Source organism: Giraffa tippelskirchi, chromosome 5 (genome assembly GCF_054371585.1).
Source record: "Giraffa tippelskirchi isolate mGirTip1 chromosome 5, T2T-mGirTip1v1.2.pri, whole genome shotgun sequence".
NCBI classification, from domain to species: Eukaryota; Metazoa; Chordata; class Mammalia; order Artiodactyla; family Giraffidae; genus Giraffa; species Giraffa tippelskirchi.
The window spans coordinates 1,575,700-1,601,444 of NC_137279.1; the positions used below are offsets into that span (position 1 = coordinate 1,575,700).

Below are 25,745 nucleotides of genomic sequence, written 5' to 3' on the forward strand. Positions count from 1 at the left end.
GAACCCATCTGCCAATGCAGGAGATGCAAGTTCGATCCCTGGGTGGGAAAGATCCCCTGGAGGAGGAAATGGCAACCCACTCCAGTATTCTTGCCTGGAGAATCCCATGGACAGAGGAGTCTGCGGCCTATGGATCATGTGGTCACAAAGAGTCAGGCATGACTTAGCGACTAAGCATGAACACATTCGTTGCCAGGGCTAAGTGGCATCTTAAAAAAATCGTTTTACCAGCCCTCTCAATTTACAGATGAAGGGCAGTGAGGCCCAGAAGCCAACAGCCAACGGTCCAGGCCGTCCCGGGACAAGAGGGCCTTAGAGTCCGCTTCCTACCCCACTGGTCTCTGCCCACGGGGCCCCTTGATTTGGCGTGCCCAAGGCTAGGGGCCTGATGGTCCCTGAAGTGGGTCCTATGCCAGTGCGCGCGACCTGCTGATGGGTTTGAACAAGATCCGCCCTCTGTCTCTGCTTGTCGTAAAGCAGTGACCTCAGAGGCGCTTTGGAGAGGGAGGCGGGACGGCGCATGCTCACCGAGTTGTGAGGGTCCCCTCGTACCTCCTCCTGCAACGGGTGCGGCCGGTAAGGCCCCCAGCGCCAGCTGGTGACCAAGGCCGTGGGCGGAAGAGGTTTCTGGCCGGTGCCCAGGCTCAGACAAGGGGGAAGCATAGTCATCGCTGAGGGGAAGTGTGGGCGCTCCGCGTGTCCCCGGGGGCTCAGGTGCAGGCCACAGAGGCCGGGGTCATTGTGTGCCTAGAGCTCTGTCCAGGGCCGGCTGACTGAGCTTGGGGGTAACAGGCAAACCCCCAGTTCCTTGGCAGAGGTGGGCGGGGGTGGTGGGAACAGCCAGGGACTCCGTGTGGACACAGAGCTGCCCCAGGGACGGTAGGATGGTCCCAGGCAGGGCTAGTTCCAGCAGGAGCAGCGGGAGACGGCGGGCGCTCACACGGCTGACCTCTCGGGTGGCAGGAGGAACAGGCTTTCAGGATCCGGGCCTGAGCGCTGTCACCTGGCTGGTCTGGCTGGGTCAAAGACAGCGGGGTGGCATTCTGTGGAGCTGGCCTGGGTCCGGAGCACAGTGTCCAGCTCTCTGACCTCCCAGGATGTTTCAGGAGCTGACTCACACCGTCCCATAAGCTGTCCTCCCGCTTAAACCTACCAGAGCGGCTGCTGTTGCCTACAGCCAGGGGCCCTGCCCACACCCCCTGAATCCCATCATCGCTTTCCTCCAGCTTTCCCATCAGCAGTTCAAGCTGATGCTCAAAGGGCCCCCTCGCCCTGGCGGCCAGGCCCTGGGCAGAGCGGGGAGAGCCGCCTAGACCCGGAGGAGGCGGGAGTGGGCTTCAGGCAAGACAAAGCAACACCGCAGCTGGAAGCCTCCGCTTTCTCCTTTTACTACAGAAGCTCTGCAAGGACACCCCATGTCTAGAGCAAGGCTCAGAAACCAGGCCACGGTCTCTGCCGCCGCAGTCTCGTCTGCCCAACCACGGGCTCAGAAGCAGGCCTTCCACTGCCTCCTGTGGCAGAAGCAAGAGGTGGAGCTGGCGACCCACATCTTCTCCTTGGCCTCCAGGATGTAGGAGGTCTGTGTGGCGAGGCAGCTGACCGTGGGGTCCGGGTCTGCCCGCATGTGCCTTAGGGCTGTGACAGACTCGGGATGAGCAAGAGGGCCTGGGGGTGCAGGGTTCATGGGGGCGGGTGGGCGCTGTGCAGGAAGGGGAGGGCGGTGGGCCAGGGGCCAGCAGCTTGTAAAAGGGGAGCCAGAGTATTTCCAGGCCTGGGACTGGGCACTGCAGGGCTCCGGGAGGCACGGCTGGGGCTCCTCCAGTCCAGGACCAAACCGGGGTTTCCTGCCCACTTCCCCCGGCCTGGCTCTGCCCTCCTCTTCCCAGGGCACCGCAGTAGCTGAGGCCTCCGGCTAGGGCTGCAGCCGGACTCGCCGGAACCAAGGAAGCCCGCCAGGCAGGGGTGTGGGCTTGGGAGAGGGAAGGGCAGGTGGAGGGGTGGGGAACATGGGGCAGCTGCCCAGGCAGAAAGAAGGTGCCAGGAGCCCCCGTGTGCCCCCAAATTAGAAAATGCTGGCGTACCCCCTGTGAAGAGGTTTAGGACCCCCCCCTGCCCATGCTTGCTGATGACTGGCTGTAGCTCAGCGGGGAAGGGCAAGTGAACGCAGGGGACGGGGGGCCCTGAGCAGAGCCCCAAAGCTGAACCCTTGCCGTTGAGCCTCCCTGTCACCAGCCCCCCACGGTGGCTGCTGTGAGCCCACTTGCCCTCATTTCTGAGCCCCATCAACCACATCTGAGGGACAGGTACCAGGCGTGGGCTTGCACTGACCTGCGCGGACCTCGTCCACCTCCCTGGCCTCCTCCGCGCCCAGGGTCTGGATGATCTGGCCTGCGAGGGGCACGAAGCGCCTCATTGGCCCACTGAGGACCAAGGGGCCCCGCTGCAGCTGCTCTGCGCCTCTTCCCCCAACACCCGCCGTGCCCACCCTCTGTCTGTCTGTCCCTCCCACACCCGGCCTGGGGTCCAGACTTTCTCCTTGAAGCAGGATGACTTCCCCGCTTCTCTGAAGGGTCTCGAGCAAACGGGCTGCGGCCAGGGCGTCGCCTCCGCTGGGCGGTGCTTTCCTCTGGGGATGTGGATGGAGCCGGCCACTCCAGTCTCTGAGCTGCCCGCCCAGGACGCGGCTTGTTTCGCTGGGAAAGGCCACTCAGCCCAGGCAGGGGCTCCCCGCGGGGTGGGGGGCGGGGCAGGTGCGGACAGTTCTCCGCCCTGCTCGGTCACTACCCCAGGCTGTCTGCCCGCTGTCCCAGCTCCCTGGGCTGTGTGAAGGGCCCCAGCACGGGGACACAGCGCCCCGGGCAGAGGGGAGGCCCGCCATACCTGCGAACCACACGGCGGACCGGCGGATGGGGACCTGCGGGCTCCTGAAGAGCAGCACGCTCTGCTTCAGGAACCAGAGGGCTCGGCCCCCCTCCTGATGCAGCTGCGGGAGAGGCGCCGCTGCTCCTGCCGCCCCGGCCCACGCCACGCCACGCCACACCCAGGCCCACGCCCCACCACGCCCCCGATCCGCCACGCCACGCCACGCCCCAGGCCCACGCCCCACCACGCCCCCGGCCCGCCACGCCACGCCACGCCCCAGGCCCACGCCCCCGGTCCGCCACGCCACGCCACGCCACGCCACACCCCAGGCCCACGCCCCACCACGCCCCCGGTCCGCCACGCCACGCCACGCCACACCCCAGGCCCACGCCCCACCACGCCCCCGGTCCGCCACGCCACGCCACGCCACACCCCAGGCCCACGCCCCACCACGCCCCCGGTCCGCCACGCCACGCCACGCCACGCCACACCCCAGGCCCACGCCCCACCACGCCCCCGGTCCGCCACGCCACGCCACGCCACACCCCAGGCCCACGCCCCACCACGCCCCCGGTCCGCCACGCCACGCCCCCGGTCCGCCACGCCCCCGGTCCGCCACGCCACGCCCCAGGCCCACGCCCCCGGTCCGCCTCGCCACGCCCCCGCCAAGCCCCCCCACCCTGCTCGGCCCCGCCCCGGCCCACGCCCCGCCCCGCCCTGCCCCTCGCCAAGGCCCGCCCCACCAAGCCTCCAGCCCGGTCCGCCACGCCCCCGCCAGGGTCCCCTTTGCCCCGGCCCCCGACCCGCCCCCGGCCCGGCCTCGCCCCCCCGGCCCGGCTCCGCCCCACCCTCGCCCCGCCCCCCGGCCCTGCCTCCGCCCCGGCTCCACTCCCGGTCCACACCCTGCCACTCCACGCCACGCCCCCACACCACGCCCCGCCCTGGCCCGCAGAGTCAGCCCCCAGGGAAGTCCGCACATCTGCACCCCACCCACAGCTCCTGCTCCACGAAGGCCCCCCCAGACTGCCCGGGCTCCGGGGTCCACTTTCCCTGGGCTCGCTATTGTACCGCTGTGGCCGCGGGGAGAGGACCCCGACAGCTGGGTGCCCCAGCCACTCCCCACAAGAGTAGGCGGCGCGCGAGCCACGACCCACCAGGGCACTGAGGACGGTCCACACGTCTTTCTCAGCGAAAGTCGCCCTGAGCTTTGACCAGCCCAGCAAGGTGGCCAGGTGGCAGAGGGTGGGCCGGGCGATCTGGAGAGACAGGGAAGCCCAGCAGAAGTCAGGGTGCAGGTCGGGCTGAGACCCGGAGGGCATGGGGCAGAGACAGGCGGCCGTGAGATCAGCCCTGGGGGGACGGGACTCAGTGGACCCGGGGAACCCCCGGCGGGAGGGAGGCCAGCCATCCTTTGGCTATTCCTGTGCCCTTCCTCCCACTGAGGAGAAGCTGAAAAATCGTAGTGGTGATTTTCCCCGTTGCTATGTTATCGCAGCGAGACCCACCTCCTCACCTACCCCTCCAGCCCACAGCCCACAGCCCCCCAAAACAGCCTCTTGGAGATTTCCCCGAAGTCCAGATCCTCCAGCTGGGGGGTCACTCCTCTCATCAAGGTTGGCTCCAGCAGAAAGGTAGCCACTGAGCTGACTGGGACGGACCCACCCACAAAGGGGACATCCCAGCTCCCTGGCTGGTCCAGGGCATCCTGACCTGTGCCTGTGAGAGCCTTACTGGGCGAAGGAGCCTGGTATGTGCAGGCCGGGCCCCGCGCTTCTCAGCAGCTAGGCTCAGAGCCAGCCCGCCCACTCCAGAAGCTGGGCCAGACCTCTCTGCCCCCAGTGGGTGCCTCTCCATCCCAGGACGCCGTCTCCGGTCAGCCTCTTCAGCCCCTCGCCAAGTGCTAACATCCTGCTAGCACCGCCTGCCCCCGCCTCTGCCCCGTGGCCACTCACCTGAGCTACTCTGCCGTTTGCATCCTCCAGGTGGAGTACAAAGAGGATGAGCAGGTTGAGGACCTGGTGCCTCAAGGGGAAGACAAAGACCCTCCTGCTGACCTTGGCCAGGAGAGCCCCATAGATCTCAAAGGCCGTCAGGCGCAGGTGCTCGGACTCCTGGGGGAGAACACACACGTGCAGCCACGCGAGGGGCAGGCAGAGGAGCCCCGCCTCCCAGACGGCGGCCCTGAGCCTCCACCGTCTGCAGGGCCCCCAGCATGTGCTCCGGCCCCCTGGCATCACAACCCCACTGCGACTGCTCTCTGCCTTCTGGACCATCCCCAGGCTGGGGGCTGCGGCCGTCAGCCCCATCACAGGCGTCGCCGTCTGGCCAGAGGGCCTCGGAGATGGTTCTGGCCACCCCGTTACTGGACAGACGACGCCCCAGGAGGGAGACAGGCCTCAGGGGACGCACCTCCTCCAGGAAGGGTGCAAGGGTGAAAGTGAGCTGGATGAGGAAGGCGGCCGAGCGCTGCCAGGGCAGCTGGTCCACCAGGTCCCTGAGCACCTGGAAGGTCTTGGCCACGACGCTGCCGTCTGCGGAGTAGCAGCAGCTGAGCACGTAGGGCTGCAGGGCACGGAGCTGCTTCCCCTGCAGACCGGGCGACGGGGATAGTCCTACCTCCCAGGGAGCTGCCCTCACCCCCCACCGCACACAGGATGGGTGGGGGCACACCCCTCCAGTCCCCGGACCTGGGGTGCCGGCAGGGGGTGTGCTGGCAAAGAAGGGGTGCTGGCAAACAGGGGAGTGGTGGCAGGGGTGCCAGCAAAGGGGGTGCCAGTGGGGACGTGGCGGCAGAGGGGAAGCCTCCCCGGGGGGTGTCGCACAGCACTCCTCTCCTCATGGGGGGGGAAGAAGACACGCCTCACCCCCCAACCTGCAGCACCCTCCCCTCCGCCTCCTCATCCCTGGTGAGGACGCCTGGCTCCAGGAGACCAGGCGGGTCGGCGACCCTGGGGCCCTTGTGGGAAACCTCCCCCTCTTTCCTGGGGACAGTGAGAGCATCAGGGGCTCAAGCCCCTAGCCCCATCCTCAGTGGGCTGGCTTCGTGGGGACTGCCTCGGTCTGACCCTGCGAGAGGGGTCCGCCCCGTCTGCCCCTGGACCCTCTGGGCCTGCAGGTCCAGGAGCCCGCAGTGTGGCCAGCTCACTGTGATCTCGTGCCTCGAGAGGATCTCCACTGCCCGCAGCAGCAGCTTCACGATGGCCGGTTCCTCACACTGGAACCAGTCGGCCAGGGTCCTGACCATTTCCTCGTCCACAGCGGCCGCCACGTCCGGGCACTGCAGCAGCTGCGCGAGAACACGGAGAGAGTCGGAAAAGGCAGGCCCGGAGGAGGCATCCTTGGTGACCTGGAGTCCAGGTTCCTGCTCGAGAGTGAGGAAACGCTCTTCAGGATTTGGAAGAACTGCTACAGGGGCCAACGCTCAGCTGGAGGGTTACGTCACAGGCTGTCATTCCGGAAGTCGTCCCTCCAGCCTGCGAGCCTTCCTGGGGGGCCTTTGACAAGGGGAACCCCAGGGGATCAAGGTAAGAAACACTGGTGCATACACATGGAAGGACACATGTGCATACACATGTTTGGTTACTCGCATGTGAGAAGTATGGGTGCAGGACTGGTGTGGTTGGAAGCAGATGGAAAAATGGGAAAGAAAAAAAGGCGACAGTTAAAAGAAAATAGCAAATGATTTAGAAAATAGAATATAATTAAAAGAAACAGAAATTTAGAATTTGGAAAATAGAATACAGTTAAATTTAGAAAATAGATTGTAGCTTCAATAGAATGTACATTCAATTTAGAAAACAAAATACAATGAGAAGAAAATAGCAAACATGATTTTATTTGTATATTTACGTACATTATACGTGTATTTATATTATTTAAAATAAAAGTGAACAAGACAAAAGCTAATCCAATACATTCAACCAACACGAACTTGTTTTGTGTGCACGCACGTGTGATCCTGATGATGGGGGTGTGTTTGCGGACAGCTACTGTCTCTGACTGGCAGGCAGGCAGACCCACCTCTTGGACTTACTAGCTGAGCAATTTTCTTAGATTTTTTGAACCTCAGTTTCATCCTTTCCAAAACAGAGGTAATAACAGCTTTTTTTCGCAGAGTTACAGCGAGAGTTAAAATGGCTGAGCTCCCTGAGAACCCTGGACAAAAGCTCACGGCCCTGACGGTTCTACGGCTTCTACTGCGATCCTGCCCAGGGAACAGAGGAGGGTACCCAAACAGTAAAAGCCAAGGCGCTCAGGTGTGCCCGGCTCTTTGGGACCCCATGGGCTGTAGCCGACCAGGTTCCCCCGTCCAGGGGATTCTCCAGGCAAGAGTACTGGAGTGGGCTGCCATTTCCTTCTCCAGGGGATCTTCCCGACCCAGGGATCGAACCCGGGTCTCCCGCACTGCAGACAGACGCTTTACCGTCTGAGCCACCAGGGAAGCCAAACAACACACAGGGCAGGTGAAAAACGTGGATTATTAGGAATTTTTATAGCCTTTCTCTCCCCTTAACAGACCTTGATCCGCTTCTTCAGCTGGTACCTAGACCCCCACCGGTTTTCCACCTTAAAACTGACGGGACCACCCTTCAGTGGCTGGCAGTGAAGTTCACCCAGCCCCCTGCCTTGTGGGGGTCCAGCCTTCTCCCCAGACGCTGACTCCTCCCTCCCCCCTCCCCAGCCCAGAAGTCCAAGAAGGGTGGGAGACGTGAAGGCCCATCTCCACTGTTTTCAGCGGACATTATGCATTTGGGGGAACTTCTAGAGAGGGTCTCCATCCTAGCTGTATTTCTAGAAGACAGGTCTAAGCTTGGGTCTTCTCAAAGGAACGCCCGCTGGGACCCCACCCCCAGACCACCGGCAGAGAGGACGTGTAGGCAGGATGGGGGAGGGGGGCGTGGTGCTCAGCCCTCGGCGGCGTGTTTAAAAGCTGCCCGGAGGACCCCCAGGCGCAGCCTGAGCCCAGGGCTCCCCCCTGCAGGGTGGCCCCCTGACGCCCCGGCGTGGGTCTGTGCTGCTTCCGGAAGCTGGGTCCCAGGGACACCTGGAGAGCAGCCACCACTAGAGTGGATCCAGAGAACAGAGACCTCCCCGGGCCTCGGAGTCCAGGCCTCTGCCGACGGGGCCCAGGGGTCTGGCGCGGGCAAGCTCCCGAGAGACGCGGGGCACTCACGCTGGCCAGTCACGGCGCACGGAGCCCCCTTCTGGTCAGGGGCCCGGGCCGCCCGTCCACACTCCATCCTCAGCAGGGGTTCTGACAGCACTCCCCGCGTCCCTGTCTGCCTGGTCAGTGCCCCACCCCCGTGCACAGATCAACACAGGTTCACGGGCGGGGGCCGGGGGGGGCCTCCACAGACAAGACACTGATGCCCGCAAGCTGCACAAACACAGCCCGGCCCAGCAGGCTCTGTCTGTCTGGGTTCTAGGACTAGCGCTGTGTGATCTTCTATCTCCGTTATTTCAAAAGAAATCCACTCCTATTGAAAAAAACTCTGGCTTCAAATTACAAAAGAAGCTTATTTAAAGCTGTGGTGAGTCAGAAATCCTGAAGCCCCTTTAAACACCGCCGGTGGGAGTATAAATTGGTACAACTTTACTGGAGGACATTAGTCTCATTAGACAAATCAGGCTAACCTGGCATTACTCTCAAGAGTCATAGAAGACATTCATATTTTTTGAACGAAGTCTTCCACTTATTTTGGTTCGTAGTTAAGAAAATAATCTAGGATATGGACAAAGCTTTCACATAGAGATGTTCACTATAGTGCTATTATAATAGTGTAAAATTAGAAACTGAATGTCAGATTGATCATAAAATACCTTTGTGATGAAATACTACATCCCCGTTAAAATTTATGTATAGCTCCCCCCAAAAAAAACACATAATGATGTAGAAGATGCTCTAAGACAGCAGGATACAGAACATGAACAGTGATTTCAAACATGACAGACACACCCACGGTGGCGGCTAAGTCACCTAGTCGTATCCAACTGTGCTACCGTATGGACTGGGCCCCGCCAGGCTCCTCTGTCCATGGGATTCTCCAGGCAAGAGTACTGGAGTGGGTTGCCATTTCCTCCTCCAGGAAAACACACCCCCATTCAGACCAAAATCTAGACGTGGTTTCTTCCGAGCATCACCATTACTCATGGTTTTGTTGCTTTCAAGATTCTTTTCCATAACTTCCAAATTTCTATACCTTTTTTCTGCCAGGTGGCCAGAATACATTCAGCCAAGCAGAGAGCTGAGCAGAGAATGACTAAGGCGGAGGTGGCTGGAGGGGCGTGTTGTTCTGTGAAATCAGAGCTGACATTCAGCCGCACCAGGTCAACTCAGGGCCTGAGACTCCAGGCGCCCAACCAGCTGTCCTGAGCAACGTCTCCCGGCCTGATGTGAGTCAGGCCACGGCCTCCTGGAGTAACTGCTCCCGGAGGGGCAGCCCTCCCCTGCCCCCAGCCCCGGCCACTCACCTCAGTGAGGAACACGAGAGCTGTCATGTGGTTCTCGTGGCCGGGGTCCTGGAGGACGCGGACGGTGAGGCGGAACACCGGGCGGGTGTGCCAGCAGTTCTGGACGACCATGGCCCTGGGGGGAGGGACGGGCACCCGGGGTCAGGCCTGCGTGCAGGGGGCCCTGGGGCGGGGCGGGGCTCCGCCAGGCCTGGCCCAGGCTCACCTGGCCAGCAGGGCCACCCCCTCGTGGTGTCTCTCCGGACTGGTGAGCAGCTCCCAGCCCTGCAGTTTCTGAACGTAGGACACGTGGTCGCTGTACCCCGCGCTCCTCATCAAGGTCTTCAGCGCCTCCACGGAGCAGCTGGGGTGAGCGGGGGGGAGCAGAGAGCAGAGGCAAGGTCGTCCTCTCCTCACCTGGGAACCTCCTGTCCACCCAGCCTCCCGCACGGCCACCACCTGCTGGCGGCGGGACAGCCCTCAGGGACCCTGGCAACGGTCCACGAATGAGGCACCCGAAGCCAAGACAGCTGGGGCACCGGGGTGGGGGCGGGGGGCTCGGGAGGTGGGGGGGGCAGGGATCTGCAGACTCAGGTGCGCGGTGTCAGCTTCTGCACCGATGTCACGGAGGGACAGGATCCCTGCGTCCGCCCAGAAAGCCAGATGTACAGAGAGTCTTCCTAAGAAGCCCGGCAAGGGACTTCCCTGGCGGTCCAGTGGTTAAGACTCCGAGCTCCCAGGGCAGCGGGCCCAGGTTCCATCCCTGGTTGGGGAACTAAGATTCCGCATGCCACACAACGTGGCCAAAAATAAGGAAGAAAAAATCATCAATAAAAAGCCTTGGCAAGAGCTGTCGGAGGGTGCGTGGGGAGCAATCCCGGGCCTGGTGGGAGGTGGAAAACTGCAGACAAGGTCCCCGAGCGACAGCCGGAGAGGGGGGTACCTGACGGGGTCCATCCCCTGGCTCACGGGGGGCTGGGCGGCCCCCACCCCCAGGAGGGAGGAGATGCGGAAGAGCAGGGCCAGGAACAGGCGCGGGAAGAAGGCCTGCACTTCCATCCTCCGGCTGGGCTCCAGCAGCAGCTCGTGGAGGGCCCTGGTGGCCTGCGGGGCGGGGGCTGTTGTCACCTCCAGCCCCTGGGGCCCCCAACGCCGGGCCCGAGAAGCAGGGGGCCGCGTCTGGGCTGCTCTCAGCTTAAAGCCCTCTGGGGGCCCTGCTGGGGGCTCCCTTCTCTCGCCGTCCTTGAGGGGCCAGGGGACTGGGGTGCTTGTCTCACTCTGCCCGCCCAGGAGAGCGAGGAGCCGGTTCTCTGGCATGGCAGACTCCCCGGGGCCCCACCCGAGGGAGGCCACGAGGATGTTCAGCCTCCTGTCCACAGCAGCCGCTGGAGAGCTCCGGACAGCCTGGGACAGACCCCAGGGCACCCCGCCCGCCCCAGCCCCGCCGTGGGCCCACGTACAATCAACGGGGAGATCTGCGCTCTGCAGCCGGGCTCCTGGGGCTGTGGCCTCGGCTGGGGGGTCAGCCTCTGCAGGAGGTGCTCCATGATCACTTCGTAGCCTTTGGGGAAGGACGCCAGGATCTCCCAGAGCTTGCGAGCCCCCCTGCAGGGCGGAAGCCCACCTGCAAGGTCAGCATCCCGGGAGGGGTTCTGCCGCTCTGCTCGGGGCCCAGCTCCCTCTTCCTACCCTTCCCTCTCCCTTCTCCCCTCCCCTTTCCTCCTCCAACTCCTTCCATCTTTCACCCCGCATCTCCCCGTCCTCTGCCACCTCACACACAGGTGACTCTGAAAGTGCTCACACGGCCTGTGACCCTGACAGGAGGAAACAGCTGAGGCCCGACTTTGGTGCGTCCGGTGGGTCAGACGCCTCCCCTGTGGCCGTGTCCCAGCTGGTGCTCCAGCTGTCGGCCCGGGCCCAGCAGGTCACCCTCCAGGCCCTGGCTGGTCACCTCCCCACACAGGCCCTTCCAGCCTTGCCTGAATGTATCTCACTTATGTTTTTCCTTTGCCTGAGATACCTTCCCTACTCATCCCAACCTGACAAATTCACACTCAGAGGAAAAGGGGAGATCTGAAAATTATTTCTCCAAATAACATGATACAATTTCAGGAAAGTCCCCTTGCTGCACCCAAGAAGCCACAACCTTTGCGAGACAGGAGGAGAGGGTCGTGAAGAAATAAAGCGGAGACTGAAGACAAGGATGCAGACAGTCTCCCTGCCGGCGATGTGGCATCTCAGGGCTCCAGGGACAAAGACGAAGGGAAGAGTCCAAACAGAAAACGGCTTGACCGGTGCTCCGAGTGTCAATCAGTGGAAGGGACAGACCAGCGTTGCCTTGCTCTGTCCTGGCCAACAGAGCCCTGGCCAGGGAAGTATGTAATTTCTCAATTGGGAAATTAAGATTGCTTATTAATTTCTGATAAATGTGCTTCATCATGGTAGGGAAGTTTTTTTCCCATGATAGGGGAGTTTGTTTTTTTTTCCGATTTGTAATAGCCTTTGAATTCTTTTGCCAAATGCTTTATAGCTTCCCATGGTAAGTTTAAAAATATGTGTGACTATTAAATCAAAAATTAAAACTTTTTTTGATGTTTCTTTGTGTGTATAGATATAATATGTATGGCAACCATACCATACAGTAAGGAAGCCAAGGAAGCTACCTGTTGAAAGCTTCCATGTTTTCTTGAAGCTGTAAAATATTAATTCTAAATGGACTATGAAAGCTTAGGGATGTCAGTACACTATGACAATTGAGGTTTGTAAGTCCCTAAAACTCCACTAAAAATTGATGGAGTCAAAATCTAATGGATAAATTAAGAAGGAATACCTTACAAAAACACAAACTATTAAAAATAATTCAGGAAAGTGGAAACGTAGGAGCAAAAACTGGAGGAGGCAAACGCAAAACAAATCATAAAATGATAGACTGAGGACCTCGCCTGGTGGTCCAGTGGGTAAGAATCCTTCTGCCCAGACAGGGGACACGGGTTCCATCCCTGGGTGAGGAACTAGGTCCTGCATGCCACAACTGAGACCCAACGCAGCCAAATAAACGAAAATAAATACATAAATATTAAAAAATACTTTAAGTGAAAAATGCTTATAAAAAAAAAAAGAAAGAAATGGGTAGAAGATCTGGAGATTTGGCCAAAGCAGATACGTGGAGGTAAATGGACACAAGAAATCATGGTCAACATCAGTTGCAATTGTTAGTCAAGCACAAATAAAAACAGCAAGATGCCTCTGCACACTTATTTGAAGGACTAGATCTTTCTTAATGATGATTCCAAGCGTGGACAAGGGTGGAAGCCACCCGAAAGAACTTTGGTAAGCTGTGGGTAGAAAGGCAAACGCTACAACCATGGGTGGAAAAGTTTGGCGGCTTCTTTAAAGGTTAAATGGACAGCTCCCATATTACCCAGAAATGCAACCTCTAGGAACTTATCCAAGAGAGATAAAAGGTAATATTTACACAAAAGCCTATGCACAAACATTCATAGCGGCATTACTTGTAATGGCCCGTAACTGGGAAAAACCAGAAGGTGACTGATGAATAAACCGCAGTCTGTGCGCACAATGGGGTGCTGTTCAACAAGGAAGGGGGTGCACCTCTGACACACACGACGCCCTGGATGAGTCCCAAACACCCAGGTAAGCGAGAGACGCCAGGATCAGGCGCATGGCTCTGTTCTGTGCAGTATGAGTGTCCTGCACAGTTCTACTTCTAGGACGTCCTGGGAAAGGCCGACCGGCAGGGGTGGAGAGCGGATTGGGAGCAAGGCTGGGAGGGGTGGTTGATTCCAGCAGTATGGGGTTTGGAGGGCAGTGGAAGCGCTTTGTGTCTTAATTGTGGTAGTGATGACTGTGACTATACATTTGAGAAAATTTGCGCAACTGTGTAGTCAAAGGGTGAATTTTACTACGTGGAAAAATTTAAATGTTTTATAACTTAGTACATCCATACTATATAGTATGAGATGGCTATTAAAATTGTTTACAAAGTAGCTTTAATTTTGAGAAAATGCTATGAAAAATGTGGAGATTGGTATATATGAGTGTGACTGTACGTTTTTTAAAACTCTTTTTGAACATAAAACTCTTATGTTCATTTGTTGTGTTTGTAAAAATTGAACAAAATCATTTTTAAGAGGTAGACACACTATAAGTTATACCTAAGTAACAGCAGAGGTTGCCTTGGGGTGAGATTTGATCTTTTTTTCTCTTTTTCAAAAATGTACATGCTGTCAAAATTTTCTGCAATAAGCTGATATTAACCGTACAATCACCTTGCCCCAAGTAAGGAACTTATTTGTACTAAAAGTTGGACATATTCTAAGAATAAGCAGATCGGCAGAGTCTGGGGGCTTGTCCGCCCCCCCGGGGGCCCCACCCACCGCTGGGACTGCTCGTCCATCTCGAAGAGCGTCAGGACGACCTCGTCTGTGTAGGTCTGCGCCAGCACATGAAGCACCCTCCGGATGGTCTCCTGGGCCGCGGCGTCCGTGGTGCTGTGCACGTGGTGGTAAACGTGCTCGATGATCTCGGGCACCTGCGGGGATGGGGGGAGGGGCGGAGGGCCTGCTTCCTGGGTGCTTGACTCCCGCTCGGCCGGAGCCTCGGACCCAGGCGCCCACGTGGGGCTGGGGGCTGTGCCCCCGCCACGGTTTAAGAGGCACAGAGTCGAGAGCAGCAGGGAAGAGGCTGTGGACTCGGGTCTGGAAACCAGGTCACAAAGACCCAAGCAGGGAACTGGGGACACAGAGAGTGTTGCGGGGGCAGGGCAGGCCCGTCACCGGCCGTGTGGACGGGAGGCTGCGTGGGCCTGGAGTCACTCTGCCTGGATTCGCACCCACCTCCCTACTGACCAGCTGTGTGGCCTTGGCAACAGTTCAGGCCTCCCTGTGCTCTAGCTCCTCATCGGGAAACAAGAGCCAGTTCAGCCTCCTCACGGGTCCGAGTTAACACGTCTAGTGCATGCCACGTGTGTGCTCGATAACGCCCAGTTACCCGGGCCATACCCCCGTGAGCTTCCCCCCAACTCCAGTTACTTCCCTGCAGACTTGCTGTAAGAATTAAATAACACAGCACGTGGCTGAGGCTAGCCCAGGGCGAGGCGCCCGGCGTTGGTAAACCTGAATAGTAACTGAAGTCAGCGTAAGGTGGGAAGCTGACCCGGGTCTGGGAGCCACGGGGGTGCAGGCTCCAGTTCGCCATGGGGAGAAGGTTCCAATGACCAAAGTGGTGCCAGAGGAGCCCCGAGCTCTGCGTGGGGAGGGGAGCAGAGTCCAGCTGCCCAAGAGCTGGGCAGGAACTCCACGTGGGCGCTGGGGGCTGCCCTCCAGGGTGCCCTTCGACTCAGGAGCGTTCAGACGGCACCCCAGGCCAGAGAGAAAAGGAGAGCCCAGGAACTGCTGGTGGAGCTCTCCCTGGCGTCGGGGTGAGGTGGGAGCAGGGGAGGCCATTGAAAGGAGAGCGAATCTGTCTGTCCATAGGAGCTTTGAAAATGGTCTAACAAAAAGGACCGATAAAGAAAAAAAAAAAAAGAGACACTGTGCTGGCTTAATTTCTCTGTGAACAAGTCCCACCTCCAACACAGGGGCTGTGCTCCAGCTCTAGCTCCTGTCAGTGTGTCCCAGGCTTATACAGAGATACAGATATATAGACACATAGATATAGATATATAGATACATAGATATATAGATACACAGATATAGGTATATAGGTACACAGATATAGGTATATAGATACACAGACACAGATATATAGACACATAGATATAGATATATAGATACATAGACATAGATATATAGATACACAGATACAGATATATAGATACCAGATATATAGATACACAGATAGAGATATATAGATACACAGATACAGATATATAGACACACAGATATAGGTATATAGATACACAGATATAGGTATATAGATACACAGATATAGGTATATAGACACACAGATCTAGGTATATAGATACACAGATATAGATATATAGACACACAGATATAGGTATATAGATACACAGATATAGATATATAGACACACCGATACAGATATATAGACACACAGATACAGATATATAGACACACAGATATAGGTATATAGATACATAGATATAAGTATATAGATACACAGATATAGGTATATAGACACACAGATACAGATATATAGACACACAGATACAGATATATGGACACAAATATAGGTGTAGATGACAGACATACATAAAGATATGAAACATATCTCCTAATCTTGCTGGGAATTCTCCCGCCGGCCTGACAAGCACTGAGGCCTCACCCCGTGTCTGCACGCGGGAGGGAGGTCTGCGCTGTCTCCTGGTCCCCGGAGCCCACGTGGGGCTCTTGCTGTAGCTCTGATGCTCGTCTTCCCTTCCCGGTGGACATGGAGGCCAGGTGGTCACCCCTCCCCAGGGAAGGGCCTTTCACACAATTGCAAACCACGCCTCATTTAACTTTTTCTCCTCTGGATTCAAGGATCGTGACTCCTTAACCCCAACCAGTAGGAAGTGAATCAGAGCAAGATCCAACATGGAATGGAAAGGAAGAAGGCCCTAATCGCCCTCGAGCCCTGGAGTCCCTGGAGCGGCTACCTTGCCGATGTCGGGTACGGAGGACTTCAGGATCATCCGTAGCACCCTGGAGGCCGCCCGGACGTCGTGCCTGCTGGAGTCAGTCAGGGCCTCCATCGACACCAGTATCAGGTCTGCTCTCTCCAAGGGACTCAGGTACTTCCTGAAGAACTGGGAAGAGGGGAGCCAGGCTGTCTCCACGGCGTCGGGAGTCCCTCTGGGTCTGCCCGTGGCCTCCGGACCCTGGAGAGGCTGGCCGGCCTGGGTCCAGCGCAGGCAGCCCCGGCCAGCACCCGGCTCCCCACGGGATGAGGCCGAGGTGAAGAGTCACCAGCTGTCCAGTCCCCAGCGGGGGCCAGCGGTCCCGACAGCAGCGCTCAGAAAAGTGAAAGTGAAGCGAGAGTCATTCAGTCGTGTGTCCGACTCTTTGCGACCCCAGGGACCATACAGTCCATGGGGGTCTCCAGGCCAGAACACCGGAGTGGGTAGCCTTTCCCTTCTCCAGGGGATCTTCCCAACCCAGGGATTGAACCCAGGTCTCCCACACTGCAGGCAGATTTTTTACCAGCTGAGCCACAAGGGAACCCCAAGAATACTGGAGTGGGTAGCCTATCCCTTCTCCAGCAGGTCTTCCCAGAGGGAGATGGTAAAGGCATCTGGGTTTGCATTTGGGACACAAGCAGGGGGCTACATGTGGGGTGAGTTCTGATGTCTAGTGGGGTGACAGCCCTGCAAAGCAGGTGCCGGCTTCCACATCTGAAGCAGATGCGGCCAGTCTCACACAGCACTGAGCCCCGACTCTGGGGCCTGCTTCTGCGGCTGGGAGCTGGGGACTCCCTCAAGGCAGGGAGGCAGGCAGTCATGGGGCGGCATGGAGACGGCAGCCAGATCTGGGAGACTAGAGGAGGCTTCTGGAGGAGGCGCCTGCTGAAACTGCGGGAAGGCTTCCAGGAGGAGGGAACAGATTCCACAAAGGCCTGGAGCGGCTCCTGGGCCTGTCCTGCCAGGGAGCCCCAAGCCGGTGGGAAGGACTGGACGCAGGACGAGGCAAAGGTGAGGCCTAACCGACCTCGGTGTGAGAACAGACTCTGCAGAGTCTGAAGGGGAGTGAAGTGATGCTGTCTGTGCCTGAGGAATGATTCTTGGACTGCGGGGCAGAAAATGGTGCCTCGGAGGGGCCACCTGCAAACGGGGAAGGAGCGGGGGGCGGCCGCAGTGAGAGGCAGGAGGTGGGTGACGGCCACGGCAGGGCCAGAGCGGGTGGAGGAGCAAGGGGTTCAGGAGGCAGAGTGGGCGGGCGTGGGGTTGAGCCGGGCATGGAGAGGAAGGGAGGGTGAAGGGTGGTTTCTGCACCTCACTTTACAGTCCCACTCTATGACTTAAACTTCAGTCCACCCCAGGGCAGCTAGGGCAACGGGCCTTCCTCTCCAGCACGCTGTCCATGAGACCTGGGTCTTTGGGGACCCTTTCCCGCAGTGGGGATCACCCCTCGGGCCCAGCCCTCTTCCTGCCCACGCTTCCCACCCAAGGCATCTCGCATCGGGTGGGGAGCTCGCGTTACCATTGTTAGGTCCTGTATGCTGGCCAGCCACTCCCCCCGGAAGTGCTTCTGCAGATCCTTCAGGATGTTCTCTGTCTTCTGTCTCACACCTGTGATCCAAAACCAACGGCAGGGCAGGGCCTCCGTGGGGAGAAAGGAACACGCCCTGCGCTCTTCCTCGACAAACCTCAGAGCAGATCAAGAGGGCTCCAGGGTGGAGTGCCGCTGGCCCATCATGGCATGCGAGGGTTCTCAGGCCCTGGTGCCAGGCCAGCGGGTGGAGGTCAGCCAGGCCGGGGAGGTGGCTGGTCCTCCGGCAGCTGCTGCTTCCGCATGCCGTTCCCCCTGCCCCCAGCTAAGTAACTGGGAAATGGACCCAGTTTAATCACAAAAGCCAAGTCTCTGAAGCTCCCTTTGGGGGAAAATCTGAAAATTCCTCCGGCACCTCTGTGTATGTGTGCATCTGTATCTCTGATTTTCTTGGGGCAGAGGAAGCCCAGATCAGGGGTCCCTGTCCCGTGAGGAGGGAGCCTCATTTCCCAGCCTGGGCCCTTACAGCAGCTGTGGGGCAGCTAGGAACACTGAGGGGCCAAGCGGACCTCACAGGCAGCTGCAAGCCTGGCTCCCTGTCCTCCCAAGAGTCCCCAGGAATCTCTCACAAGAGGGCATGGCATCAGCATTGGGCTGGGGCTCATCCAGATAAAGTGTGTTTAGGGCCTTGCCCCGAGGGGAGAGGCCGGCCCTCCGGCGCCCCCGACACTGCGTGGGGCTCCCAGTGGGGCTTGTCGCTCTGCGAGCTAGTGGGTCCCCAGCCTCTCGCAGCCCCGAGGCCATCCGGGCCAGGATCACTCACTTCTCTGCAGCACGAGGACTTTGAACAGGTAGTGCAGCGCCTCCGAGGCCCCCATGCTGACCTCCAGGTTGGGGCTCATGCAGAGGAGGCCTAGGGTGCCCATCAGCTTCCCAGTCATGGAGAACTCCGCCGTGTGCTGCGGGAGGGGACCCGGCTGTGCCTCAAAGGCCACGTGGGCACTCTCCCAGCCCCGCCTGCCCGGGGGCCCCCATCCCCTCCGACTTCCCCTCCCCATCCACATGGCTTGGTATCCGCTGTGGGTGCCCCCACCTCGCCAGCTCCACACAGTCCTAGCAAAGGAGACCTTCCAAGTCAGCACCCAGGGGAGTGGGGCGGCCAGACCCCCAGGCACGCTGGTCAGTGGGAGCTGTGGCCTCCCATCCTGGCTCCCCCGGCCAAGGTCCCCCACCCGGGCTGGGATGTATCTGCCTGCTCAGAGCTCACAGGAGCAGAGGAACCAAGGTGCTGTGGTCGCCCTCCAGGGACCCCTGCAGAGCCTCATGCACCCCAGGCACTCACTGCCAGCTCGGGGAAATTGCAGATAAACCTCAGGATCCGGGAAACGGCGCCCAAGATCCGGGTCTGCTCATGCACTTTGTCCGACTGCACCAAGCAGGGCAGGACGACCTGCAGAGGGAGGAGACCCCACCCACGCCCTCCATGGGGCCCCACCCTCCCCACTCAGTCCCACATCCCCGACCAGCGCCTCGGAGCCAAGCAGACGCCCCTGACGCACGCAGCACCCAGGCCACAGACAACAGGAGGGTGGCCACGGCCGGTCCAAGTTTATATGTTTCCAGTTTTCTGAGATGAACATGCATTGCTTGTAAAATTACCAAGAAAGCAATGAATATCATTAAAAATGAAAAAAAAAATACAAGACATGATACATCCCCCCAAATAATGTCCTAACACGAACGCGTTTCCTCCTACATACAGCCCTGATTGTTGCTGTTCACTCAGTCGGATCCAACTCGGTGCGACTCCCTGGACCGCAGCGCGCCAGGCTTCCTTGTCCTTCACTATCTCCCTGAGTTTGCCAAACCCACGTCCATCGAGTCGGTGATGTCATCCAACCACCTCATCCTCTGTCGCCCCCTTCTCCTCTTGCCCTCAGTCCTTCCCAGCATCAGGGTCTTTTCCAGTGAGTCAGCGCTTCACATCAGGGAAACAAAGTGCTGGAGCTTCAGTGAAAGTTTAAAATAAGATATCTGGGCAATCTTGTCTCCTTATCTTTAGTCACATCTAATATTTTATCCAAAATTATATTATTTTTGTTAATTACCATCTTGTCACGAAAGTTCATTTCAAGTGACTCCTGGCTATTTCTCGAATTCAACCTCACCCCTCAGGGTGACAGAGTATCATGACTGAGAACGTTTGGGGACTCTGTGAAGAGGGTAGAGATGCAGGGCTCTGTCTCCAGGGAACAGACACACCTGCTGCGGTCTGAGGACCGAAGGATGGCCTTCAGCCAGAGCAGGGCCCCGGCCATCCTTAGCTTCCTTTCCTCCCCCTCACCCAGGGCTTCAATTTCCCTTCCTCACCTCCAGGAAGCTCTGCAGGAAGACCATGCTCGGCTCCAGATCCTCCATCACAAGAGCCTGTAACATGTCATCCAAGGCCTGGATCGTCTGGCAGGTGGGGGACATGGGGTGTCAGACGACGGACCGCTCCCCCGGTGCCCCTACTCCCATGGGCCAGCTCTGCAGCCACGCTCCTGCCTTCGAGCGCCAGCCTTGCTTGACCTCACTGAGCCCCGGACCAGCTCCGACTGTAAGCCAGACAGTAAGAGTGGACACCGGGCTGTTCTCTCCAACAAACACAGCCCCCGAGGGCCCCTCGCCACCAGAGGTTCATTCTCTGACGTCTTCCATGAAGGAAACCTCTATCTTTCAAGCTGAAAATTCCAGGGGAGATTTGACCAAGCCTATGGGCCAGTAATTCCCTAGAACTGTGGGTTTATCCCCAGACTGTCTATTCCTGAAACTGGGGTTCTCGTGGAACTGGAGAAACAGAGCCCTCGGGAGGGAAGGATGTGGGCCGTGTGGGAGCAGAAACCAGCCCCGAGGAGGTGCGAGGGGGCCATGGATGGGCAGCGGCGGCGGCACCTGGAGGTAGAGGCTGGCACTGTCCTTGCGGTCCAGGCTGGGCGTGATAAGCGGCAAAGAGATGATGCTGGAGATGCCGGCGGCGGCCAGGTCCAGCTTCTGAGACAGGCGGAGCGGCGGGTTCACCTGGCTGTGGGGAGGGGAGGAGGGACCACGGGGGGCTCTGGAATGCAGGTTAGCGTCCAGGGTGCGGGAGGCGGGGGGCACCCTGCTCTGCCCTCTTGCTGGGCCCTCACACACTTCCCTGCAGGCAAGGGGGTCCCGGGGTCTCTGGGAGCCTTCCCCACACTGATGCCCTAACAGCTTTCTAACAGTGAGAGTTGGGGATGCCCCACCACAGGAGGGTGGGAGGCGAGGTGGCAGTCACGGGCCCTGCCCCCACGGCTCAGAACTCGGGTCCCCAACCCCTGCCGTGCCCCCCAACCCAAACGCTCTGGCCGCGGGGACCCAGGAACCTCAGAGCCACGACGCAGAGCATGGCTTGCTGCCGCACGGTGCTGACCAGGGTCTCCGTGGACTCTTCGAGAATTAATTTCTAGAAGGGAGGAGGAAAGGAGAATTCCCCTCAGAGAGGGCCCCCCGCCCCGCGGCTGGGTTTGTCATCCTTCTCCCCAGAGGACCAATGCCCAGAAAGAGAGGGCTTTCCTCACCTCAATTTTTTTGGCCAGGACAGTTTTGGGAAAGAAATCGTCCATGTTGCCATTTGCCTGGGCATGGACAGCACCACTCAAAGTGTCCACTGCGCTCAGGAACTTCAGCTTGTCCATCTCGAGCTAGGATGGAGGGACACACAAACCCTGCCCACAGCCCGGCCTCCGCCTGCAGCCCCCCTGCCTCCCTTGCCCAGACCCTGCCCCACGTAGGGCCCAGACCCCTGATCACGGAAGTGTTTCCTCCACACATCCCACGCCCAGCACTGGCCACTGGCGTCCTGACCCCTCTGTAGCTCTCCAGGGACCAAGCGGGGGGGGAGGAGGGCTTGGGGGCCCACAGGCAGGTTTTTTTTCCACTTCTGCTGCTGGCCTGGTCACCTAACAGGCCAGGTCAGGCAGCTTCCGAGCCAGGGCTGGCATTCAGACCGAAGGAAGCCTGCGTGTACGTGCTCAGTCATGTCTGACTCTTTGCGACCCCATGGACTGTATGCAGCCTGCCAGGCTCATGTGTCCATGGGATTCCCCAGGCAAGAGTACTGGAGCGGGAAGCCATTTCCTTCTCCAGGGGATCTTCCTGACCCATGGATTGAACCCTGGTCTCCTGGGTCTCCTGCATTGGCAGGAGGGTTCTTTACCACTAGTGCCACCTGGGAAGTCCGAGCCCTCATTTTCACCTACTTTCCTCCTCAGCTCTCAGAAAGCTCCAGGGAATTGCCTTACCACCTGCTCTTGTTCTAGAAATTCCTGGATGTACTCATAGGCTTCTCTTTCCGACTGGCGCAGTCCTGCAAGGGGACGTAGTTGGGAGGAGTCTGGCTGATTTTCTGGGTGGAACAGGAAAGCAGAAGCCCCCACCCTCCACCCTCTTTCAAGGGGGCTTAGAGGCTATTGGGGTCCCAGGTGACTGCCCCAGATCTAAGAAGCAGCTTCCCCAGGCCTGGGGCCAAAGGTGGGCCACAGAACCCTCCGTGGAAAGGGAACTGCGTGGGGGACTCAGTTAAGAGACTTTCTGCATCAGGTACGGCCAGAAGAGACGAGAGATGGAGGGAGAGTTCTCTAAGTCATCCCCGGGAGCCACAGGTGCTGGCGCTGTGCTGGGTGGGCTCTGAAACCCTTGAATGGGAGGGAATTTGAAACCCCAAATGGGCCTATGCACCTCCCTGGACGACTGAGCTGGTGTAACCCTGTGGGGCAGGCACCCAGGTGTAGACAGAGGCTGGGGGTGAGGCTAAGAATAGTGCTTGTCCACCCGGGGTGTCGGGAGTGGGTGAAGCAAGAGGATGGAGGGGTGGCATCCCTGGTCATCAGGCCTGAGGTCCGGCCCTTCCTCACTGCCCTGCGTGGAGTGCCCTGGGGGCGGGCCGGGGTCAGAGCCAGAGCACTGCAGCACTGAAGTTCAAATGCCTGAGTTCCAGGCCAGCTCTTCTGCTTAATGAGCCTCACGACCTTTCCAAGTTAAAGTCTCTCAGCTCTGGTTTCCTCATCTATACAATAGGGAGGATAACCATCCTATTATTATTGTGAGAATTAAATGAATGAATGCACCATAATGATAAATAACAAACGACAATAATAATAAATAATTAATGTTTGATAACGATACAGAAAGAAGACTCTTGAGAGTGCCTTGGACTGCAAGGAAATCAAACCAGTTAATCCTAAAGGAAATCAATACTGAATATTCATTGGAAGGACTGATGTTGAAGTGAAAGCTCCAATACTTTGGCCACCTGATGCGAAGAACTGACTCATTGGAAAAGACCCTGATGCTGGGAAAGACTGAAGGCAGGACAAGGGGATGGCAGAGGATGAGATGGTTGGATGGCATCACCGACTCAACGGACATGAGTTTGAGCAAGCTTGGGGAGATGGTGAAGGGCAGGGAGGCCTGGTGTGCCGCAGTCCACGGGGTCACAAAGAGTCAGACACGACTGAGCAACTGAACAACAACAACAGCAATACATGCAGGCACAATCTTGAGCAAATTAAATTCTCCTTTAACATGGGACTGGTAATCACGGTCTATCACTGTCATGAGGTTCAAATTAATTCATTCATGTAACAAATGTAGAATGACCCCTGGCCCACAGCAAGTGCCTTCTTCTGCCCACATATATCGAGCACTTTCTATGGGAAAGGCGCACTGTGGGCAGAGCTGACGGACACAGCGCACAGACGCAAACGGGCCCTTCACGGGACCCTGCCGTGCGTCCTTCCAGTGGGATCGCCTCTCTGTTTGCTTGTACAGATGTGTGCATGTGTGTGTATATATGTATACATTCACAAGAGAGCAGAGAAAACCTGAGGGGCCTTGAAGGCCATGGGGAACTAGCCCAAAAGATATCTGGGAAAAGAACTTTCTAGGCGAAAAGAGCAGCTGATGCAAAGGCCCTGGAGCAAGACCATGCCTAGCCGGCAGCTGGAGCAGCCCAGAGGCCCAGAGCCTGGATTGGGGCTGCAGGGGGAGTGGCCAGTGAGGAAGGCAGAGCGGTCAGGAGCCAGGTCAGGAGGGCCTTCTGAAGCTGCTGCAAGGACAGTTGTGCAGATTCTGGTTTTTGCTCTGTCTGGGACAGAGCCCTAGGTAGGTTTCGGGTAAGGCAGAATTACCCTGGCTGTTGGGGTGAGACTAGAGAGATGCAGGGTGGTGGTAGGGGCAGGTAGAGGTGGCCAGGTCACATGGTAATAATCCAAGGGAGAGGAGACAGGGGCTGGACCTGGGATGATAGGAGTGAGTGGTCAGATTCTGTATCTGTGTTGAAGGCAGGCCCCAGAGGGAGAGCGGTGCGCTGGGTGTGAGTGAGAGAAAGACAAGTGCAGACAGACTTGGGGCCTGAGGACCTGTGCTAGTGAGGCGGGGCAGGTCTGGGGCTGGCAGCGCAGCTGGAGCGTGCTGGATCTGAGATGCGTGTGTGTGTGTGTGTGTGTGTGTGTGTGTGTGTGTGTTAGTTGCTCAGTTGTGTCCGACTCTTTGCGACCCTATGGACTGTACCTCACCAGGCTCCTCCGTCCATGGGATTTTCTAGGCAGGAATACTGGGCTGGGTTGCCATTCCCTTCTCAAGAGGATCTTCCCAACCCAGGGATCAAACCCCAGTCTCCTGCATTGCAGGTGGATTCTTTACTGCCTGAGCCAGCAGGGAAGCCCTTGAGACGCCGACTGAGCACCAAAGGGGATGTCGCTGGATTGAAGAGTCTGGAGGTCAGGGCTGGGGTCGGGGACTTGCTGACACACTGGTGGTCTAGAAGTCTGCCCTGGCTCTTCCGAACAGTGGAGAGCCCCAGGGGACATCCTGGTCCCCATCCAGCTCCAGGCCCCTCAGGGAGGCAGGCCTGAAAACGGACTGGCCTGCAGAGACCAGAGCTCTGAACGACCAGGCAGCCAGGAGTGGGCAGACTTGCGTCCATCCACGAGTGACCAGCGAGGGCTGGACCATCCAGTATCATCACCTCTGAGGCACTGGGAGCCGAGACTTGGCCGGGTCCCAGGGTAGCTCACCCGCCAAGTGAGGGCTCCCGGAGATGCGGTCAGCCAGTCCCGAAAAGGTGATATTGTTTAATTTTCGACGACGGTCGGGAGGGGAGTCCATCGGCACGCCTGGGCAGCAGTCAGGTCAGGCTTCCGGAAAGGACAAGCAACTGGCTGAGCAGTGCCAGCTTGGGTCCACCCTGGCCCCCCTCACTGCCCCCCTGGGAAGATGGGGACCATCTGAAGGGCCCTGCCTCCCACCCTCTGCCCCAGACCTGCTTACAAGTCTTCATGCAAGGCTCTCCCTGAGTGGGGACGTTTCATTTGGAGGCAGCCTCCCGGCCCTCTGCCTCTGGGAGGCCCCGCTGCTGAAAGCCCGAAGCCCCCAGCCCCTGGCCCGATTCACAGTCCCCTTCTGCCCTGCGGCTGGGGGGCTGAGTGCCCCCAGATGTCTGCCCGTGGAGCAGAAGGAAACCGCCGCCTGCCCTGGAGGCTGGGTCCCCCAGCCGGGGCGCCCCCACCTCGGCCCGCATGCTGGGGTCCCTGACACCGGTCACGGCTTCCCCGGGCCTCCCTCCTCACAGCCGTTTAAACACAGCACCCACAGCATGTGACTCAGCCCGGCGGAAGGGGGCCAGGTCTGAGATCGGGGGTCCAGAGACCCCGGCCGTGTCCCCTCGGAGCCCGCCCCAGCGTGCGGCACCTCGGCTCTGACGCCCCAGCCCCTCGGGCCCGGGGCACCTGCCTGGCCTGCCCGGGGGTGCTGTGAGGGCGGCGGAGGGGCCCTCACCTGACGCGGCGCCTCAGCTCTGGGCCCACCCCGGTCCCGGGTCGTGCCTCCAGGGGGCGCCGCCCCGGCTCCAGAGCGGCCCCTGCAGGGCGGGCGCGGACCTGGCTCCCCTCACCCCGGGCTCACGTGGCAGTCCCGTCCTCCCGGCCTGGAGGACCCCCCACTTCCGGCTTTGGAGACAGGCGCTGGGGCTGTTACGCACAAGAGCCTCCACTCCGAGCGTTGGAGGAGCCCATCGCTGAGCCACGCCCACCGAGCCACGCCCACCACCGAGCCACGCCCACCACTGCCTTGAGACTCCCAGGGGCTGCCACGGCCCCATCCTTCCCAAGAAGGACCCTCAGAGCCCAGTTCCTTGAGCCCTGGTGGGGCAGGGGAGGGGGCACCCAGGAGCTTTGACTCCTCTTCCCGTCCTGCCCGGGA

General features: G+C 59.0%; 1 protein-coding gene and 1 long non-coding RNA gene across 5 annotated transcripts; one reads left to right on the plus strand and one right to left on the minus strand.

Annotated features, from left to right (window-relative positions):
• Positions 1-1,364: 1,364 nt before the first annotated feature.
• On the minus strand, positions 1,365-25,608 carry LOC145505424 (maestro heat-like repeat-containing protein family member 7). Of its 4 annotated transcripts, XM_081487418.1 has the most exons (23): positions 25,323-25,608; positions 24,563-24,682; positions 21,788-21,852; positions 21,065-21,187; positions 20,870-20,949; positions 20,415-20,544; positions 19,851-19,937; positions 18,823-18,930; positions 18,304-18,439; positions 17,472-17,560; positions 15,932-16,081; positions 13,710-13,864; positions 10,773-10,917; positions 10,256-10,416; positions 9,539-9,676; positions 9,334-9,448; positions 6,008-6,148; positions 5,272-5,448; positions 4,815-4,973; positions 4,017-4,118; positions 2,881-2,983; positions 2,329-2,388; positions 1,365-1,635 (listed from the first exon to the last, which is right to left on the minus strand). In XM_081487418.1, the coding sequence occupies exons 2-23, from the start codon at positions 24,651-24,653 to the stop codon at positions 1,487-1,489; spliced, it is 2,664 nt and encodes an 887-aa protein (XP_081343544.1). In that variant the 5' UTR covers positions 24,654-24,682; positions 25,323-25,608; the 3' UTR covers positions 1,365-1,486. The 4 variants fall into 4 exon arrangements, with proteins under 4 accessions (XP_081343544.1, XP_081343545.1, XP_081343547.1 ...); XM_081487419.1 differs by lacking the exon at positions 5,272-5,448; XM_081487421.1 differs by lacking the exons at positions 2,881-2,983; positions 5,272-5,448.
• Positions 4,842-11,898, plus strand: LOC145505437 (uncharacterized). Its single transcript, XR_014053041.1, has 5 exons — positions 4,842-6,386; positions 6,977-7,118; positions 9,077-10,943; positions 11,094-11,159; positions 11,425-11,898. It is a non-coding gene; the product is annotated as an uncharacterized LOC145505437 (long non-coding RNA).
• Positions 25,609-25,745: the final 137 nt, after the last annotated feature.